This window comes from Primulina huaijiensis, chromosome 9 (assembly GCF_012295235.1).
Source record: "Primulina huaijiensis isolate GDHJ02 chromosome 9, ASM1229523v2, whole genome shotgun sequence".
NCBI classification, from domain to species: domain Eukaryota; kingdom Viridiplantae; phylum Streptophyta; class Magnoliopsida; order Lamiales; family Gesneriaceae; genus Primulina; species Primulina huaijiensis.
This window is the reverse complement of record NC_133314.1, coordinates 20,514,742-20,534,660: the sequence shown is the minus strand read 5'-3', so window position 1 is coordinate 20,534,660 and position 19,919 is coordinate 20,514,742. Positions and strand designations below refer to the sequence as shown.

Sequence of the window (19,919 nt, the reverse complement as noted above, 5' to 3'; positions counted from 1 at the left end):
TTTTTTTTTTTTTTTAATCTAGTTTGAATGAAATAGAAAGCAAAGTGATCTATAAATTTAGTCAAAAGTAGAAAAGTTGTAGTTGACTATCATACTCAATCTTAAATTTGTAATTCGTATTGATTACATGTAGATTTTCTTTTATTTCTTGTTATTACATCTTTTCGCTAAATTAGTAATATTATATTGATATTTTAATTAACTGAAAAATTTCTTCCGAGTTTGAAATGCGTTCATGTGTACGTTTGCAAAATATAGAAATTAAAATAAAATATTTATAAACGTCGAATTAATTTTTAGTCAAAAATGTCTACAAATCTAAGATTTAAAACTTCCCCTATTTGGATCAACAATAATCCAAAAGCAATAACCATTAGCCAATATGCAACAAATTTTTATTTTTTTTATAATTGTAGCGGTGCAGAGTGTACCTACTTGGATGATAACGAGTCGGATAGTTAGGCTCATGAGTCCGAGGAGGTGCATGTCAATATGTCGTTGTTGTCTCATATCCCTTAGAGATCATTCTTACTCTTTCGACGATGCTCATGAGTCCGGGGAGGTGCATGTCAATCTATAGTTGCTGTCTCATATCTTTTATAGATCAGTCTTACCATTTCTCTACCGTCGTTCATGTCTCAAGTAGAGACAATATTACCCGTTAAAATCTAATGTCACGCTTTTATGGTCCACTTAGCCAACCAGACCAAACAACGCAACGTCAACAGCTTGACGCACGAAAACTTCTTAAAAGTCCACCCATCCAAGTACCACTCTCACTTATGCACGCTTAACCTAACATTTCACCCAAGAAATATATAAATATGCTTCTTGGGAGACTTGAACATATGACCTCGATTTGATATCAATATTTAGGATCAAGTGTTTACCACTAGGTCAAAGTTATAGTTGTTAGCCAAAGCGCAACTTTATTTCCTTATACTTATGGTAGCATAGAGTTCACCTACTTGAGTGCTAATGGGTCGGGCTGTGAGACCCATGAGTCCGGAGAGGTGCATGTCTATCTGCTGATACTGTCTCATATCTCTTAGAGATCAGTATTATCATTTTCCTAACGCTGGATTTATTCCCAGCAGAGACATTATTACCTGTTAGAATCTGACGTCAGTCTTTTACGGTTCACCTAACTAACTAGATCATGCGACGTAACGTCAGCAGCTTGATGCACGAAAACTTTTCGGGAGATCACTCATTCTTGTATTACTCTCACTTATGTACGCTTAAATCAACAACCCTCATAAATAATTGGACAATAATAATAATCAGTCCCACGTATTAATTATACATGAAGTTGGTTATATATGGATGAATTCTTCTAATATTTATCTTGTAAGATTTATAGAACAAAATATATTTAATTGTTATGAATCATTGGGTTATGAAAATAATTTTCTTTAACAGACCATATTATGAACGGCCAATATATACGAAACTTAAAATATACATTTTGTATGACCTGGATTCAGTGGCGGAGCCAGAAATATGGCTCTTCCCCGATTAGAATTTTAAACTCTAAAATCTTTTAATATTTTAAATTGATCTACCTGGACTAATATCATATTATTCCAAAATTATACAAAATTTACATATAAATTTTTTTAAAAAAATTAGACCACCCGAGCTAAAGCCCGGGTACACAAACATGTGGCTCCGCCCCTGCCTGGATTGCCCTATCATATATGGGGGAATTATTAATTTATCAAAATTATAAAATATAATGGTATGTTATTTTATTTTATTTTTGAGAGAAAAATATAATGGCATTCTATTAAAAATTAAAAGGGCGGCCTAGATAATAATAATAATAATAATAATAATAATAATAATAATAATAATAATAATAATAGTTTTCTAATAATAACTAAACACTTAATTAACTACAACTCGATCAAAATCCTAAAAGAAAAATTAAGTTGAGGAATTTAAAGATAATGGAAATTGTCGGTGCGTCTAATGTCAAATTAATAATCCAATGAAAAATGATTAAAATTTTAAAAAAATATATACAAAGAAAAAAAAATGAAACACGACTACACGATCAAATTTCACGACAAAAACGCAAGTTTCCCTAAACGTCAAACCAAGGAAATTGCATATACAATGTTTAAATCCGCAGTCTTTTTAATGTCTTAATTACTTGCATGCATGCACCGCACACACAGCTGGCTTAACTCTGACTGGTACTGTATAGGTAATGTATCTCTTTGGTAAAAATGTAATTGAGATCGAAGAACATCTTTGATCTGATTGACTACCTTTTTATGTTTTATTATAGTTAATTCCGATGCCCTTTATAAAGTGCATCGAAAGAGTTCTGCCAAAGAGAGTATTCTTGAGAGATCGCTACTACAACTTGTGGTGTGTGAAGGTGGGAAAAGTTGGGGAAGACTGGTATCTACAAAATGGATGGCGGAGGTTTGTTAGGGATAATGCGTTGAAATCTTGTGACTTTATCGTGTTCGATTACTTTGAGAAGGATATGTTTGATTTCAAAGTACTCGGCCCGGATCGGTGTGAAACAGTTGGATCTGGTGGGTTAGTGTACTATGATACTGATGGGACCGACGAGGATCTCGACGATCTCGACGATGCCACAGATTATGAGGAAGAAGAGGATGACGAGGAAGAATGGGATTTTGGTGGTGATGATGATGATCATCATCATTGTTGCGAGGATGAATATAACTTGTCCATGAAACAAAAAATTTCGTCCAAGGAAGATGATGATAAACGGATTGATGACAGGTTGTTTGTGAAGCAAGAGCATAAATCCGAACCAGATGATGATGCTCGTGGCGGGATCTATAAAGTGCGTGTGAAAAAAGAAACCAAGCGTGGGCGAGATGATGGTTGTGAAGTGTGTGTGAAAAAAAAAATTAAGCATAAGCGAGATGATAGTTGTGACGATCAGGATCTTGATGATTACACTGATGCAGTCGGGAATCATGATAACGACAATGTTGTGTGTGTGAAAAAAGAACCTAAGCATAAGGGAGATGATGGTCGTGAAGCGCGTCTTGATGATGCTGAGAATCATGATAACGACTACGATGTGTGTGTGAAAAAAGAACCTCAGCACGAGGGAGATGATGGTTGTAACGCGGGTCTTGATGATGCCGAGAATCATGATAACAACTACAATGTGTGTGTGAAAAAAGGACCTCATGAGCATGAGGGAGACGATGGTTGTGACAAAGTTCTTGATGATTACAGTACTGATGTTCGTGATGATACTGAGAATCATGAGAACGTGAACATCAGGCGCTCACCTCAAATATTAGGAGACTCTGATACTGAGAATGATGACAATGCCTTTATTGACAAAGAACCTCCTTCCGAAGCAGATGCTGATGCCGATGATGACGAGGAGGAGGAAATTGAGGATGCTGACCACATGCCGAATGAAGAAAACCAGCATGAACAATATGCACCGAATCAGGCCAATAAAGGCAAGTTCTACTTTCTTGTTTTCTTCTAATCAATCAGTAAAGTCCCTACTAAGCTGCTCTACTTTATAAAAAAAAGGTTTGATGCATATGTAGAACTAATTATATGTTTATTTTTTTAAATAATATGTTTAGCGGCATAGATAGTTAACTAGCATGCAGCACTTGCACGCAAGAATCAAGTTTCTTTCAAAATAATGATCTAACCAATGTGATCTTCAGTAATTGACTTGAGATTTTTTGTGACTACTCCTCCCTCATGCTAAAAAACTCAGTCTGATCTCTATGGTACAAACACACGGAGAGATGATCTTATTAAGGAATTGTATCGTTTAACTCTTTTAAATGTTTTATTTGTAGCTAAAAAGCCCGGAGGTCCGACTAGAAAAAGGGCAAGCGTGTTTCCTAGATACTATGGCATGCACATTTTTGAATCTGGACTGGTTCCCAAGCCTAGAAACCCGTATTTCATCACTCATGTTGCCCCAAGAAGAAAGGGCGATTTGGTAAGGCACATATTGGAGATCATTCATTTATACATGTAAACAAAGTGCGTAATCTCCATAGTCTAGCTAGCTAAAATAGTCTCTATGTAGAGTCTCGTCCTCAAGCGCCACCTCTTAAGACTAATTTTGACGATGTATAATTTTTTATCTTAACAGTTTATCCCCACAGAATTGATCAAAGATCACCACCTCGAATTGCCGAAGCCAGAGATTATGCTTGTTGATCAACACGGGAGGGAGTTTCGAGGGAAGTACAAGAAATGGAAAGACGGGCGGATACTATACAGCAAAGGATGGAGAACACTCTGGAAACTGAACGGCGTTTCACTAGATGATTTCTGCCTATGCGAGTTCAAGCGAGGGGAAAATTATGGGCTCTACCTAAAGGTCACTATCATTTATGTCAATGGGGGGCCACCCATTTGTATGGCGGACGACAGCGATCAAGTATAGATCAATTTTATGTGAATTTCAAGATATTGGAACTTCTTTTGGCATGCCAAGATTTTGCTATGTAAAAGTTAAAACCATATATCATGGATAAATTAACATAGGCAAAGTTGGTAACCAACGAGTTTTGAAAACCCCTTATATGTACTAATTATATAGATCGATGAAAGAGTTACAGCCAAGATTTTGCTATGTAAAACAGATTATTATTTTTTTTCCCATAAACCCGATAACAAAAAAAAATATGTGAACGTTAATCAAACTAAGACCTGTCCCTAATCTTGTCTCCCCTACAAAGTGGATTTTCTTTCTCTATCGCAACCCTTCCCGTAGTCTTGTAATCAAAGCTGCATGCATGTGATTCTGGGTACCTATGACTCCCGCAGAAAGTGAGTCCACATCGGCATCCGAATCCCAATAATCCAACTTTCTTGTTGCAGCATCCGCACTTCAATTTCTTGGTACCAACTGTGCAAGAATTCATGACATCAGTCACATTAACCAGATCTCGAGATGAGATTTGATTGATCTCACGATGTTCAGATTCAGAAACTGCTGGTTGTTGGCAGATATCAGTTTCTGACTTAGCTATCTGACGCTTCAAATAGTCTCCGTAACACTTGGAACAAAACCCTCGATTCGTCTCCGACCCAAAGAAACCACAGCCGCCGCTGCAAAGCCGGCCGTGGGTTTCTCGCTGGTTATAGTGGTCTGTAGAAGAATCCATTCTCGTGGTTGAGAGATGACGATTTTGTTTCTTTTCTTGATATCTACTTCTCGTTTGTATATTCTCTCTGGATCGATTTGGTTATGGTGAATTTGTAACGTATACGGTGATGAGAGGTTTCATGCATATATATATAGATAGATAGTGAATTATCATGAATCCTAAGTTGGTTATGATGATTTTGTTATGAATGGAAAGAAGATCTTTTGGTTTAAAATTTGTATTTCATATTCCTATCAGATGGAATTTGCATAAGATTACGAAGAAATTTGATTTTAATGTTTCATGATTGGTTCTTGATTTGGTCCATATATATCTCTCACTTACCAGATAATATACTTACACAGAAGATTTAGAACCTTCCGTATTATTGTTGATGTGAACTTTCAAAATAAAAATAATTACTGGAAGAAAAAATTATTTTAAAATTCATTACAATATATTTTTTTTAAAAAAATACTGATAATATTATTATTTTATAATAGTGTGTTATGATGCTTAAAAAAATATTAGAAATCAATAGTTTAATTAAATTGTTTGTCAATATATTTACAAAAAATTAGTAGAAAAAATAAATTTAATTGAATTATTTTGAATATATCTCTGTGACGGGCTTACAGATCTATATTCATAGGACGAGTCAACTCGGTTTATATTTTAAATGAAAAATAAACTATATTTTTAATTAGTCGGGTATGTAAAAGATTTATCTTACAAATTGACTCATAAGACAGTCTCACAAGAGTTTTTATGAATTAATTTTAATATTTTCTTATATTTGATAATATTTTGAGTAAGTCTCTTGTGGGACAGTCTTACGAATCTTTATATGTGAGACGGGTTAATCTTACCGATATTCACAATAAAAAGTAATATTCTTAGCATAAAAAGTAATACTTTTTCATGGATGACCCAAATAAGAGATCTGTCTCACAAAACACGACCTGTAAGACCGTCTCACACAAGTTTTTGCCAAAAAATATATAAAAGACATTGTATGTTTATATCAATATTTTAAAAAATTATTTGAGAATATATAAAGTATTTTAGAGTAAAGAAAGATATATGAAGTGCATTTTACAAAAACTAAAGCGAACATAAGCCTTCCTTGAATGTTTGCATTAATCGTATTATTTCATTTAATTTCGATTACAATTTTGAGTTTTATTTTATTTTTATATATTTAATTTTTCATACTCTCTAAAATATTAAATAAACTATAAAAATTTTATACAAAATTACACTTTTCAACTTTTTAGTGAAAAATATTACCGTAAATTTTTTATATATTGATTGTCCAGACATCGATATTATTATTATTATTTAAGTAAAACTTTAGTATAAATATTTTTTAAAATATTCGATAAATAATTAAAAATTTTCATCTAATAAATAATTTTTTTATTTTTTGAAAAACATTTATTTATTCTTTAAAATTTAATATATAAATAATATATGATTTTTTAATATTCTATTTTTATTCTTTTTATTAGTAAAAAATCCATTCAATCAAGATATCGAATGTGATAATAAATAATTCAATTTGACGGCAAAATTATTATCCTTTTTCAATATGATCTCAAATTATATAAAAAATTATATAATAATTAAATATATTCATTATATAAATATTTTTAAGTAATTATTTAAACGCTCATACTTGCTCATTTTAATACTCCGTATATCGCACGAGTGAGACATTAATACAATATACCCATCGCATATGTCTCCGGTCGAAATCAATGCCATTTATTCTTTACTATATTTGACAAATTAGTGAACTGGTCATAAATAATTTACACCAAAATTATAACATGGGAAACAATTCGATGTCAACATTCATTTTCTTTAATTCATGTCGTCAACTGTGAAAAATCATTTGAATTTATTATTTAGAAAGTAATAATATCCAGACAATGGTTCTCCCCCTGCATCACTAACAATTATGCTTGCAAAATTGCGAGATAGAAATCGTGAAATTCAGCCAACGGAAATGGGGTCTTTTTATGTTGAGGCAGAAGACAATACAAAGTGGCTCAGGCTCATGTGAGAACTTACAAAAGGCATCAACTTTTCGAATTCAGCTTTTCCAGAAGAATCTTATTCAAAAGCCCAGGATTTGCCTTGCCCTTTGTTTCTTTCATGATCTGGATTGGTGGTCATTATGTCAAAATGTCGAGCAACATACAACAATTATAAAATTTGTAGACAATTCATCAAACCTCAATGCAAAGGACAAAACGTCGTTTTGGTTATAATCATACCTGGCCAGCAAAAAAGCCTTGCAGCTTAGTTTTACCCCCACGATATTGCTCTAACTGCTTCGGATTGTCTGCAAGGACCTTATCCACAATTTTCTCAATCTCAGAGGGATCAGCAATCTGTTGTAATAAAAAAAGTAATAAGGTTCATGTTCATTTGTCCTGTTTTCCATAAGCATATCAACAATAAGCAAGCCTTGGGGGATCACGGGCATGAGAAGGCCAGTCACCAAACTTTCGGAGTATTTAGAAAATGAGTTCTGCTAATATTTGATGCGCCTATGTCTGTCTGTCTATCAAACGCCAAGTCTACAATACTCTGAGACTCAAGTTACCAACAAAATGTTGGAAATCCCAGAAAATCGTGAAACCACTTGCCTGAACAAGATCCTTTTCTTTAATAAGTCCTTCAACAGTTCCACCCTTTGCCATTAGCTCGAATAATATCTGCACATTTCATTTAGAATAATAACTGATGAACAAGCAAATAGTCCATGCTTATACAAAAAGTACATCACAACAAACAAATATTGCCTCTTTTCACTTCTCTATGCCCTACTTTTATATTCTCGTATGAGCAGAAAGATTAGGTTCCAGCTGCATAAAATCTTATCAAACCAGACCATTTTCAGGAATTTGAGTGGTAAGACTACCAATGCATATGCATTTTATAAAACAAAAACATGCTCCCAAAATGATTGTGGTCTACCAGCAAAGAAGATGAATATGATCATTGTATTGGAGTTAAATGAACATGATTATGAATCTTTGTACAGAGACGAAGAAAGATGCATTTAATAAGATTCCTTTGACTGATGTGACAGAGATGGTTAATGAAGTAACACATGCAAAGCAAAAAGATTTCGAAGGGAAATACGCAAGTCCATATGATTTGGGAGTTAGAAAGAAACTAGTAGTGTCAACTAATGGTAGCACGTAATATTGGAATAACCAAAGGTAGCACATAATGTTAAAAACATTAAAACAACAGGTATACCAATGATTAGATACAGTTACCTCTTTGCCAATCTTTCCACTTATGGTTCCACCTTTGATTGAGGCTATAAGCTCACCCAATTCCCAGGGAGTAAGCTTAATGTCAATTATTGACAACTTTTCGTTGTTCATATAAGCAGCAACATCCCCCATTATCCAATTAGTAGCAAGTTTTATATCTGCACCTGTAGCAATAGTTGCATCAAAAAATGCTGCCACCTGCAAGACATTTGTGAAGACTAATTATGCGTCTCTTTCTTTCTTTCTTTTTTTGACGACGTTTCATTCTATTTTAAATGTTATATGCATTTTATACAGCACTACATTCCTATCATTAAACTAATTGTTATTTAAATCTTCATTTTCATTTTTGCACAAATATTACACAATTTTGGTTTCAGTTCAAAACACTTTTTTATTCGTTCGATGTTTAGTTCCAATATTCAACCACTAGGCCAGGATCTCAAACTACCAATCCTTACTGACACCAAATTTCCATAAGGAAACATCTGAAGAACAGTGCTCACATTAACATCATTAGTGAGAAACAGAACATCCTGAATACTCAGCCCAAGTTTCTCATATCTTCGCCGCTTCATTTCCGGTAGTTCAGGTAAGGAATTACGAATATTATCGACATACTCTTCAGTGAGAATAACACCTGGAAGATCAGGCTCTGGGAAGTAACGATAATCAGAAAGTCCTTCCTTCTTTCTCATCGTAACTGTTTTCTATTTGGCAAAGCAAACCAATCGATTAGTAACAGATAAACTAGCCCACCACTTTTCTAACTTTGTCATTATAAGGAAAAAATAGAACCTGAGCTCCTTCTTCCCAGAGACGAGTTTCCTGTACAATCTGGTCGGCCTGACCTTGACTGTGAAGGCTCACCTGTCTTGAAATCTCAAAATCAATGGCCCTACCCACGGATGAAAATGAGTTCAAATTCTTTATTTCAACCTGGTTATGAATAAACATATTAATATTTGAGAAAACAAGCAAACAAACACACAGATCAGTATGGTTTGGTAAAACGAAGCAACATCATGGGAAAACACAACCAGCTAACTAGAAACAAACAAAAGGTCACACAGATGTTGATCTTCTTTCATCCAAATCTTTAATATACATAACTTTCTTGGTAAATATAGAAATCACCCGTTGTCAAACCATAACTGCAGCTGCAATATGCATAGAAATGACAACCTCGTCAAAAAAGAGAAGGAATGGTATTGCGGGGCGAGCTGGATTTCTTTACTTGCTTCAAAACTAGCAAAAATTTTGTGACACCCCAATCAACATTAAACATGTTTGGAAATATCGAGTTGCTAGCAGATTTGGGCTAAGGGACACGCGAACAACTGAATATTCAGAATACTTTTGTGACAAATTTTCTGTTTCTGCAATAAGGTAGAGGATAGTGAATAAAGAATGAATTTACCTTCGTGCCAAACTCTAACTGCCCAATTGGACGAACTGAGATATTGACATCGCAACGTAGTGATCCTTCCTGCATATTTCCATTACTCACACCCAGATATCTCACTAGTCTCTGCAACTCTGCAGCATATTCTGCTGCTTCAATACCTGTTCTCATGTCAGGTTCAGACACAATTTCAAGTAAAGGAACTCCTGCTCTATTCAAATCAACCTGTCGGAAGAAAATGTCAACAACTCCGACAAGTCATAAACAGCCATGAAAAGAAGTCCAATCATAATCTAAACAAAGTTCAACATCGTATCCTAAGAAATTAACTATATTGATAAGTGTGATGTCCAATTATTACTATGTAAAGCGTCACATAAATCAAACTATAAAAATCGAAATGTCGTGAATAAAAATGGCTGGCAGAAAGATTTGAAAAACAAGAATAAAATCAGAAATAAAAAAAGGAAGACCTCAGTTAGAGGGAAACGTAGATACCTGAGAATAGTTCCCGTTTCCGGTGTGAAGCAGCTTCCCAGCATCTTCTTCCATATGAACTCTGGTGACACCAAACTTTCTATGCCCCCCACCAGACTCAATAGGAAGATCAACATCAATATAACCACCAGTTGCAATTGGGACATCAAATTGTGATATCTGGTATCCTTTTGGAAGATCCGGATAAAAGTATTGTTTCCTATCAAACTTTGAACTCAAAGAGAGTTTACAATTGAGCGCAAGACCAAGTTTTACCGCACACTCTATAACTTTTGAGTTGAGGACAGGCAAGGCACCAGGCAACCCCATGCAAACAGGGCAAATACTGGTGTTTGGCTCAGCCCCATAATTATAAGGACAGCTACAAAAGGCCTTTGTGAGAGTGGAAAGCTGAACATGCGTCTCTATTCCTATGACCGCCTCATAGTTTTTGAGTACTTCAAATCTTGTAGATTCCTCTGGTGACAAAGCTTTCAATTTAACCTGTTGCTTTTCTTGCGTTGCAGTTTGGCTATGTGCACGTTTTATACAACAATAAAATACACCATGTTGTTTAGCGAAATGAGCGGATGGATACAGCCGAAAAGAATGTGTTTTTAATCCCCTGAATAATGTTAACGCCATCTAAATAATTAATTATTCAACTCCACAAGACTTAATATCGAGCAATTGCTTAATACCTGCATATGATACAAAAATTGCATTAAGTTCAAATTTCTAGAATTCATATTTTTTTACATCATAGAAACTTCTAATTGTGTGCTGACAGGATACCAGGCTGTAGCTCTCTGCGATAAAATTGCAGTATGTAATTTCATCAAACATTTTGTTTGCATCAAATGTTGACGAAAACTCACGACGAAAACAAAGACGCGTCCAGAATACTGGCAGTTCAACCTCAACTTTAAACGATGAAAAGCATATCAAAGTAAAGAAAACATAGTGCAGACAATGCAGCACATACCTTGGGAGGTAGATGTCGTCAGTCTTCCGATGAATGATACCATTCATACAATAGCTTTCCAATGAAGAAACTGGGAACCCAGTAAAAGAAAAGGGATTGAGAATTTTTTGCAAGATGAAACCTGAACTCGAACGAGCGGTCAGCAGCGCACAGCCATTGGAGTTAAAGATAACACTATAGTACATGCAATGCGGGTCGCAGGATGTTTAATTACGATAAAAAGAGGTTATCGCATAATAATAAAAAGTAATATTTTTATTTTATTTTTTATCGAAGGAATTAGATTGGAGATATATTGAGACCATCTTATAATTTTTTTTTTGTTCTTTTACAAAGTTTTATTTACGTAAATGATTTTAATATAATCAGATAAAAATATAAATCAATAAGTTTGAAAATCTAAAACGTGTAATTTGTTTTATTAACATTAATATTTGACTCACACACTATTATGGATGTTAATCGGTTCGATCAATTCATAACCAAACCAAATCCATTCCAATTTAATCGGGTTTCAAACTGTTTAATCTTGTGTTAATGTCTATCGAATTGAGTTTCTTGAAAATTGTTTTGGAATCGTTGTGATCTGGTTCGACTCAATTTGATCCTAATTTTATGCTTTTTTATTATTCTATTTCATAAATAGCTTTTTTATGCCTACAATGATTAGAAAAAATGATTTAAAAAAATGATTTCAATTATTTTCTAATTCGGGATTATTTATGTTTAAGTAATTCAGTTTCAGATTAAGTTAAAATTCTAATCCGGTTCTATAGATTAGGACGATGGTTCCTTTACCTTACAACCCAGAACGGGTTAAAAATACCGGTTTAACCCAGTCCGATCCGGTCTAGTAGCGTCCATAGAGCTTAGTTTCAAAAGCGTGTTGGGAAGCGAGCACGACTTCTTTAGAGACCTCGCCTCGTGCCCTGCCACAGCAGTCAGCACCCACCGAACAACCATCCATGGAGTACTTCCCCCTTCTCTTGGAATTTCCCTTCGCTGATTTAGGAAAATTGAAAATCCAGACGCCCTAATTTTATTGAAGGGGGGAAATGGAGAAACTGCAGCAACAGAAATACTGGAGAGCTGTTAGATCACTTATATCCTACAAGAACGCCACCATAGTTGTCTGCTTATTGAACATTATCTCTGCTCTGATCTTGCTTCAAGGCTTTCTTTTTCCTTCCCCTTCTTCCAGACTTGCCTCCTCTAATAAAGGTGTAAGCTTTACCCTTTATCTTTTTTCTGGTTAGTTTTTGTTGAATTCTTTGTCATATTTATTCGTTCTTGCATGTTTTGGTGGATGGGTTTTTGCTAGAAATGAGATTTAATGTATGGAATATAGTCTTACTTTTCTAGTTCCACTTCTCGTAAATTCCTCGATAATCTGTAGATAAGTAAATTCCAACCTCAAGTACGTTCTATTTCTGCTTATGCAGCATGTTGGTGTTGGTAGAATTTTATGTAGACTATTCAACTATTATGATCAAATCCCTCTTGTTGAACCAGCTACTAATCACAAGTCCTTTGTCACGAATCACGATGGTTTCTTTAGAGTGTTTGAGTGCGTTGCTCGAATACATTTCAGAGGTTAGCATTCTACCAATTGAATTGGAAGATGTTAAGATTGAACTGAGCTATATCTGGTTGTGATATTATTCCTCATTGTCAGTTATGTCTTTATGGATATTTATTAATTTTAAATGCATTTGTTTGGATGCATGATTCTATCTCTTGTTATCTTATTTGGGGATTAATTTCTTAATGTAGATTTTGGTCAATTTGTGTCACAATTTATATAAACTTTTCCAACAATTGTTTCCTCTTTATAGTTAAGGGGATCGATGTCCAGCTGAGCTTTGTAATTTTCTTAATTTTTCTATGACTGAATAATATTTTGTTCGCTTCGTATATGTTCTCTTGTCGGACTATGATTTTTAATATTACTTTGTATAGCATTTATAGAAAATACTTGTGCTCTGCGGTCTGCAGGATCCCTTTCATAGTTCCAAACTTCCAATGAACAAATAGCATAGCAAGATATTAAAGTTTTTAATTGCTTTTAGCAACTAAATGAGCCTCCAACCTAATTACCACAACATGACCACACAATGATTGCCCTTCCCGCTAAATTATCTTTATACATCCCTATCTATGACCAATACAATGAAACCTTATTGTGACAACGATGATTTGATGCTCGATAATAGATAATTCTCCTTCATCCCTTCCGTGATACATTTTAAATTTGTTGTTTGGAATCAATATATCGTATGTCAATGCATGAGTTGATCTGATGTTTCCCTTTTAAGTATGAGTTATTAGAGAACTTTGGTTTATAATTACTCTTTGAGGTACAGCTCTATACAGGAATATCAAGGAATCTGAAGACATACGTCGTTCGATGGTTCCAGTTGATCTTATCCGAAGAGTGAGTATCCATTAACAAGGGTAATTCAGTCGGTTTCAATCGATGAAGTGACATGTTGATGTTAAATTCTAATTGAGGAAAATTATTTTTACATCCAAGTTTATGGTTAAATATCACAATCTTGATTTTATATCATATTCATTTTTCTTTTTGTTTTTGGGGATCCGATTTTTTTAAAAAAAATTCAAAGGCGTCACACGCCTATTGCAAGATAAGTACGTTTTTAGCAAAAATGGAAATAGGTGACATGTGAAGCTGTAGAAGTATTCAAGCCAATGTATATGGCCAAATTGTGAAAACGTGCATTTAACCAAAATTAAGAGAATATTACTGATAACCAATGTTATATATAAAATCCCAAATAATAACTGTGTAGAATATGTTGTAAACGAGTGCACTGGAAAGATATTACTCCTTAAACAAGAAAAAGATCGACCTGCTTCTGTTTTAAAATTTGCATCTCTCCCTTATAGGTAAGAGAAATTGGAAAGGATATGTCTGTTGAAACTGAATCAGTGAAGCAGAAAGATGTAAAGCAGACGGCCGCAGAGGACCTAATATCAAAGTTGAATAATTTTCGTTCATATTCAGATGTTGGCAATGTGAAAGGTGATTTTCTATTCCTTGTGTTATTCCATTTCTGAATGTCTGTTCATGCAGTACTCCTATCTCAAATCACACATCCAGAAGGATTTATAATGTTGTAAAATGATATTTTCTAGTAACTTGGTTCAGTCATTTTCGTATAGTAAGAACTAATTGTAAATGACTTAGATGTGGGGTCCTAGTGAGATACTTCCTTCCCACACCTGTTCGTAGAAATTTGAAAGAGCTTAAAGATCACCACTTTGAGGTGTAATAAGGTTCCCACACGATGCATCTATTGATGGATTCGATGAAGAGCAGCGTGGTGAAATAGTTTTCTTACCTCCTTGTCTTGAAATTGAGGATTTCTACTGAATTTCAGTGTCCGCCTTTGGCAGTAAGGAATGTGACTGTTTTCTACCATCAAGTCAACTGTTTAATAACATGTACATGTTGGGAATTTGCAGCCCTGGAGGAATGGCGTAAGCGGAAGATGGAGCGAGCCAAACAACGATCGATGTTATGGGATTGAACGTGCTGATCCTTGGATCCAATTGATTAGCACAGTGTATAATTTTTCACGGATACATGTTACAGATGGTTAAAATCTCAGGTTCCATGCGGTTACATAATAAACGCGTGTTTATGAAAATTGGAAATGTGAATACTAATTGGAACAAGAATTCTGAACAATATACGAATATCGGGAAATTGGCTTTCAGTCTCCAGTCGTCGTTTTTTTTTTTGTGTTCAGTTCCTGGGTACTTTTTTAGTACCTCATTTCCACATGAAGTGTACCACATTTCCACATGAAGTGTACCACAATTTGTATGACATAGTACCACAATTTTGTGGGCAAGGAGTGAACCCAAAGAAATGTTTTGATTGAGAATTTTTCACCAACTTCCCCTGCGAATATTTGCAAGTTCAAATCATACAACTGAATTTTCATTGATGGATGTGTGCAAACTTTTTATTTCACACAATATCTGAATCTTTGATAATCCAGCGAAGATGAATTTTGTATCTGAGTGTGAGTTGAAAGCATAAATTTGTATTTTCAAAAAATAATTTTTCATTAAAAAAAATAATGGTATGTCGTAATTTTTTCCGATAGCGAAAGGATTGCAGACAGATTGACTTGATGGGTTTAATGGCGTCGGATTCCAAAATGCAAGTTGCTTAACGAACAAAATTCGAGTATATATATTGGTGGAACAAGTGAACTTCCGATAAATTATCAGAAGTTCGATTATCTTTACTAATATTTTTTTGGATGAGTCTCTCGCACGACTTGATTAATGCAGTTTGCCTAGTTAATATGATTTGCAGAGTTAACCTAACGATATTATACAAATATGTCAGTGATCATTGGTAATCAACAATTCTTTCGAATCTTATACCAAAGAAGAACAACCATGAAGACATTGAAGGAGACTATTCTTATATGATGAGCTTTTTTTATGCAATGAGCCTATGTATATATGAAGTTCTAAGAATTGTGGGTTTATCTGTACATAAAGGACTGATTAAAGTAATTTTTTTCCCCACAAAAATGTTAATTTGGTCCCAATATTTTTAAAAACAATACTTTGGTACAAATCTTGATCAAGGACGTGCATTATAAAATTATTAAAAAAATTCTAAAAATATTATTAAATATGGATATATATCTTAAATAAATTCAATTACTTGATTGATTGAATCGTATATTGGCTAATATTTTAACAAAAAATATGATTCTTTTGTATAAATATTACTTGTTATTGTATACTTAGATTTGTTTGTTGATACATTAATTTTGTAAGAATGATTTTTTTTTTAAAAAAAAAACAAATAAAATTTTAGGAGTTATATTTAGTTTAACTCGCCTAAAGATAAATTTCAAACATAAAAAAAAGATAAAATTCACCGAAAGATGAGAAATCATTATAATAATAAGATTAAAAGCTTAAGAATTGATGGTAAAAATGGATGAGATGGTGAGGTGTTATGCATAGTGTGGAGTGCACTAATTAAGTCCGGCCTTGCCTGCATTTGCTCATCTGCCTAAATTACGCTTTGTTGAACCCTCTTCCCTTTCCAAGTCAAAGTCAATCTTTTTCATTGCAACATTAAAACCAACAAATTTTAAATGGGTGAAGATATTTATGTGTGTGCACGTGTTTGTGTATTGTTTATGTGTGTGTATATATATATACAGACACCAGATTTGATCTCCTCATCACTCACCGTGAACAACTATGTGTGCACCGTTGATGTGACCTATTAGATGTACAATTCATCGCATACAATAGATGGAAGTTACCATCAGAAGTACTTATATAGGTGACCACAGTTGCACAAGAGATCAAAATTGTATATATGTATATACATAATGTCCACCATCCGTGTTCACCTATATATGTGTTCATCGATGAGGTGACAATCACATATTTGATATACAATTTTGATATTTTTTATCACATCTAATGAGTGAGTGTCACATTTGAAGTGAACACTATTGATAGACAACATAACAAAACTATATATATATCTGTGTGTGTGTGTGAGAGAGAGAAACTCATAGTAATAAGTAATTTGGTGTGTCAATGTGACACACAAATTTCTTTAGAGTTTTGCCCTTACATTATATTTGATATTTAACTTTGTGATGACGTGAGTTTATTAATAATCTCAACATCTCTCTCCAATATTTTTTCCATTTTTTGTCCAATTCTCCATATTAATTTTGTCTCACATCTTACATTTTCTTTTTCTCTCTTGCGTGCCATTGTTGTTAGTATATATGTGTGTACGCTGAGATAATACGATATTCAATTATTTGATTCAATCGTCCATTGATTTTACAAGCGATCAAAAAATTTTTTTTTTATATGAAATATGATATGAATTAAAAACTGAGAATGATTAAAAAAACGTGTTAAAGGCTATTTACTTTCAAATATGTAACACATGCAAAAACTGTGGTAATTCTCACTAAAATACCAATATGATATGTGCATATAGATATGAAATCCTAAACGATTATCAAATTGAGCAATTAATTAATGCCAAATCTATGGAAATCCTAAATATAAAAACTTTTTGAGATCGTAGCATGGGTGAATTTGTGATATAAGTATCTGGCCTGATCAATTTCAAGAAAAAAATATTATTTTTATGTCAAAATTATTATTTTTCATGGTAGATATAAATCAAACCGACCAATCTTACAGATATAAATATGCAAGACCGTCTCATAAGAGATCAACCCAATTAAAAAAAAAAAAAAGATTTATTTGCAAAGATGCCTCGTGGTGTCCACTTTACAAGTCTATTTGGACATCTGTTTAAACCACTTCAACTTCATATCTTCTTTGCCGTAAAGTCTCACACTTTAGGACTCTGAAAATCCTTCTTAATTTCCTTCCGTACACAAGTATATCTATATCACACAATCGATTGTTTGTTGGTATACTTCAACAATACTTCTAATACATACATATATATAACGATCACATATATAATAAATATATTTAACTNTTATATAAGATTTTGGTGTTAAATTGATACAAAATACAAACCTTTACCTTAAAATATTATATGTAAAGCTACTAGAAGATATTGGTAACATGACAATGACATCAACTAAGTACAAGATGCCCGAATTTACAATATAAATATGCAGAAACCACAAGCATCTCATCGTGTCTGGGAATTTTGAGGACACAAATTAACTAAATAAGCCTTGATTAGAAAACAAAGTCAGCTTTTGGATTTAAGGTTTTACAATAATCATAATATTAATTGGGAGTGATATTTTATATATGGAACAAAATATGGGATGGGAAGTGGTTGGAGAAGAATGGAAGAAAGGGCCTTGGACTGCAGAAGAAGATAGATTACTCATTGAGTACGTGAAATTGCATGGTGATGGCAGATGGAACAATGTGGCGACGCTTGTAGGTACGTATGTATACACCGGTTTCTCATTCTCATATCGATTTTTATGCGTAGATTAACGATAAATGTTTTTACGACGAATTTAGTGAAAACGTTCTTTCGAATGATAAGCATAGAATCCATGCACATATATAGTTGTTCCTTTTGAATCCAATCTATTTGGGTAATTTGTTTGGACAGGATTGAAGAGGAACGGGAAAAGCTGTAGATTAAGATGGGTAAATTATTTGAGGCCGGACCTCAAGAGGGAACAGATAACCCCATATGAGGAGAGTATAATTCTTGACCTCCATGCAAAATGGGGTAACAGGTGCTTATTTGAACACATGAAAATAATTTATACTTTGTTTTGTTTGAACTTTTTTTAATTAAATCATTTTTGAGTTATATAGTAAATTTGTGAACATGTATAGGTGGTCAACAATTGCTAGAAGCTTGCCAGGAAGAACAGACAATGAAATAAAAAACTATTGGAGGACACATTTCAAGAAAAAGGGAAAACCCTCCTCCAAAACCCTGGAAAAATCGAGTGAACACATGGTGATCCAGAGGCAACAATTTCAACAACAACAACAACGGCATCAACAAGACCAGATCATAGACATGAACACGATCATGTCATTCTTGTTTAAGGAAAGCGACGATGATTATTTGCCGATTTTCACTCAATCCATGCAAGAAATATCAGATCCAATTAGTGGAGGAGTACTGGAGGAGCAAGGATTGCTTCATTCAATGATCTCTGGCTATGGTTCCATGCCGGAGGCCTCAAATGAAGATATCACAATATGGGATGGTGGCTTGTGGAACTTGGATGATAGAAACTGAAAGAATTGTTGAACATTAAAGTATTATATAATTGAGGAATTGTGTGTTTCAGATTTAAGTTTGAATGTGAAGTTGTAATACTTTAGACAACATGAAGCGAAATAATTTAACACACAAAACTTTACGCAAATAAATCAAGACGCAAAAATTATGCACAAGTCAACATACTTGTGCGGTGCTTCAGTACAAAAGATTTACTAGAAAAATAGTGAGTTTATACACAAAAAGAACACTAGTGAATAACAAAAAGCTAATTTTCTTAACACGTCAAGATAGCAAATTACATCCTAAATTTCTATAATTAGAAAAAACCAAACACAACAGATACAAATTATGTGAAACCAAAATTCAGTTGAATAAACAATTCTCCAGCAATATTTTAATTAAGTGTTGTTCTTGAGTGTCTTCAATACTCCACAATAACATAGCAAAAACACGACGATACTTAATCATTCAATATTTCCGAAGCAACACACAGGTTCTTCGTTCTTTCTTGCACATGTTCTCCGTTCTTTCTTGCTCTCTCTCGTCGTCTCTCTACTTTGCAGTATCTATCCTTCAATATATATAGTTTATTTAAGATAGAGATGATTATTTGAATAGATACCTACAAAACATAGAAAGTAGATTTTTATTAGAAAATAAACTTTTTTAAATTAAAAGATCATATTTAGATTTAATATAAATCTTATCATAAATAACATTAGTTTAGAAAGTCAAAAACTCATGTAAAAAAAAGATAATTTAAGAATAAATTTTTTTCTCTTACGCTGAAAGATGTTTTCCTTTCTGATACCATCAGTTGAGCTAATTATTACCTCTGTTTCGTCAC

The 19,919-nt window shown here is 33.6% G+C and overlaps 5 protein-coding genes across 6 annotated transcripts; 3 read left to right on the top strand and 2 right to left on the bottom strand.

Moving 5' to 3' along the window:
• Positions 1–2,301: 2,301 nt before the first annotated feature.
• On the top strand, positions 2,302–4,593 carry LOC140985145 (uncharacterized). Its single transcript, XM_073452906.1, has 3 exons — positions 2,302–3,470; positions 3,828–3,973; positions 4,130–4,593. The coding sequence occupies exons 1-3, from the start codon at positions 2,306–2,308 to the stop codon at positions 4,424–4,426; spliced, it is 1,608 nt and encodes a 535-aa protein (XP_073309007.1). The 5' UTR covers positions 2,302–2,305; the 3' UTR covers positions 4,427–4,593.
• Positions 4,594–4,658: 65 nt separating this feature from the next.
• On the bottom strand, positions 4,659–5,241 carry LOC140985146 (zinc finger A20 and AN1 domain-containing stress-associated protein 10-like). The gene has a single exon (XM_073452907.1). The coding sequence runs from the start codon at positions 5,148–5,150 to the stop codon at positions 4,686–4,688; it is 465 nt and encodes a 154-aa protein (XP_073309008.1). The 5' UTR covers positions 5,151–5,241; the 3' UTR covers positions 4,659–4,685.
• Positions 5,242–7,018: 1,777 nt separating this feature from the next.
• LOC140984791 (glutamyl-tRNA(Gln) amidotransferase subunit B, chloroplastic/mitochondrial) lies at positions 7,019–11,504 on the bottom strand. Its single transcript, XM_073452414.1, has 9 exons — positions 11,296–11,504; positions 10,332–11,011; positions 9,849–10,058; positions 9,227–9,367; positions 8,935–9,138; positions 8,429–8,626; positions 7,790–7,858; positions 7,415–7,531; positions 7,019–7,297 (listed from the first exon to the last, which is right to left on the bottom strand). Exons 2-9 carry the CDS (start codon positions 10,953–10,955, stop codon positions 7,217–7,219), a joined length of 1,644 nt encoding a protein of 547 aa, XP_073308515.1. The 5' UTR covers positions 10,956–11,011; positions 11,296–11,504; the 3' UTR covers positions 7,019–7,216.
• A 686-nt stretch (positions 11,505–12,190) lies between these two features.
• Positions 12,191–15,038, top strand: LOC140983768 (uncharacterized). Of its 2 annotated transcripts, none has more exons than XM_073450899.1 (4): positions 12,191–12,516; positions 13,653–13,729; positions 14,203–14,338; positions 14,782–15,038. In XM_073450899.1, the coding sequence occupies exons 1-4, from the start codon at positions 12,351–12,353 to the stop codon at positions 14,844–14,846; spliced, it is 444 nt and encodes a 147-aa protein (XP_073307000.1). In that variant the 5' UTR covers positions 12,191–12,350; the 3' UTR covers positions 14,847–15,038. The 2 variants fall into 2 exon arrangements, with proteins under 2 accessions (XP_073307000.1, XP_073307001.1); XM_073450900.1 differs by having other exon boundaries at positions 12,194–12,516; positions 13,659–13,729; positions 14,782–15,034.
• A 3,001-nt stretch (positions 15,039–18,039) lies between these two features.
• On the top strand, positions 18,040–19,143 carry LOC140985395 (MYB-like transcription factor EOBI). The gene is made up of 3 exons (XM_073453250.1): positions 18,040–18,262; positions 18,440–18,569; positions 18,673–19,143. Exons 1-3 carry the CDS (start codon positions 18,124–18,126, stop codon positions 19,085–19,087), a joined length of 684 nt encoding a protein of 227 aa, XP_073309351.1. The 5' UTR covers positions 18,040–18,123; the 3' UTR covers positions 19,088–19,143.
• The last annotated feature ends 776 nt before the right edge of the window (positions 19,144–19,919 follow it).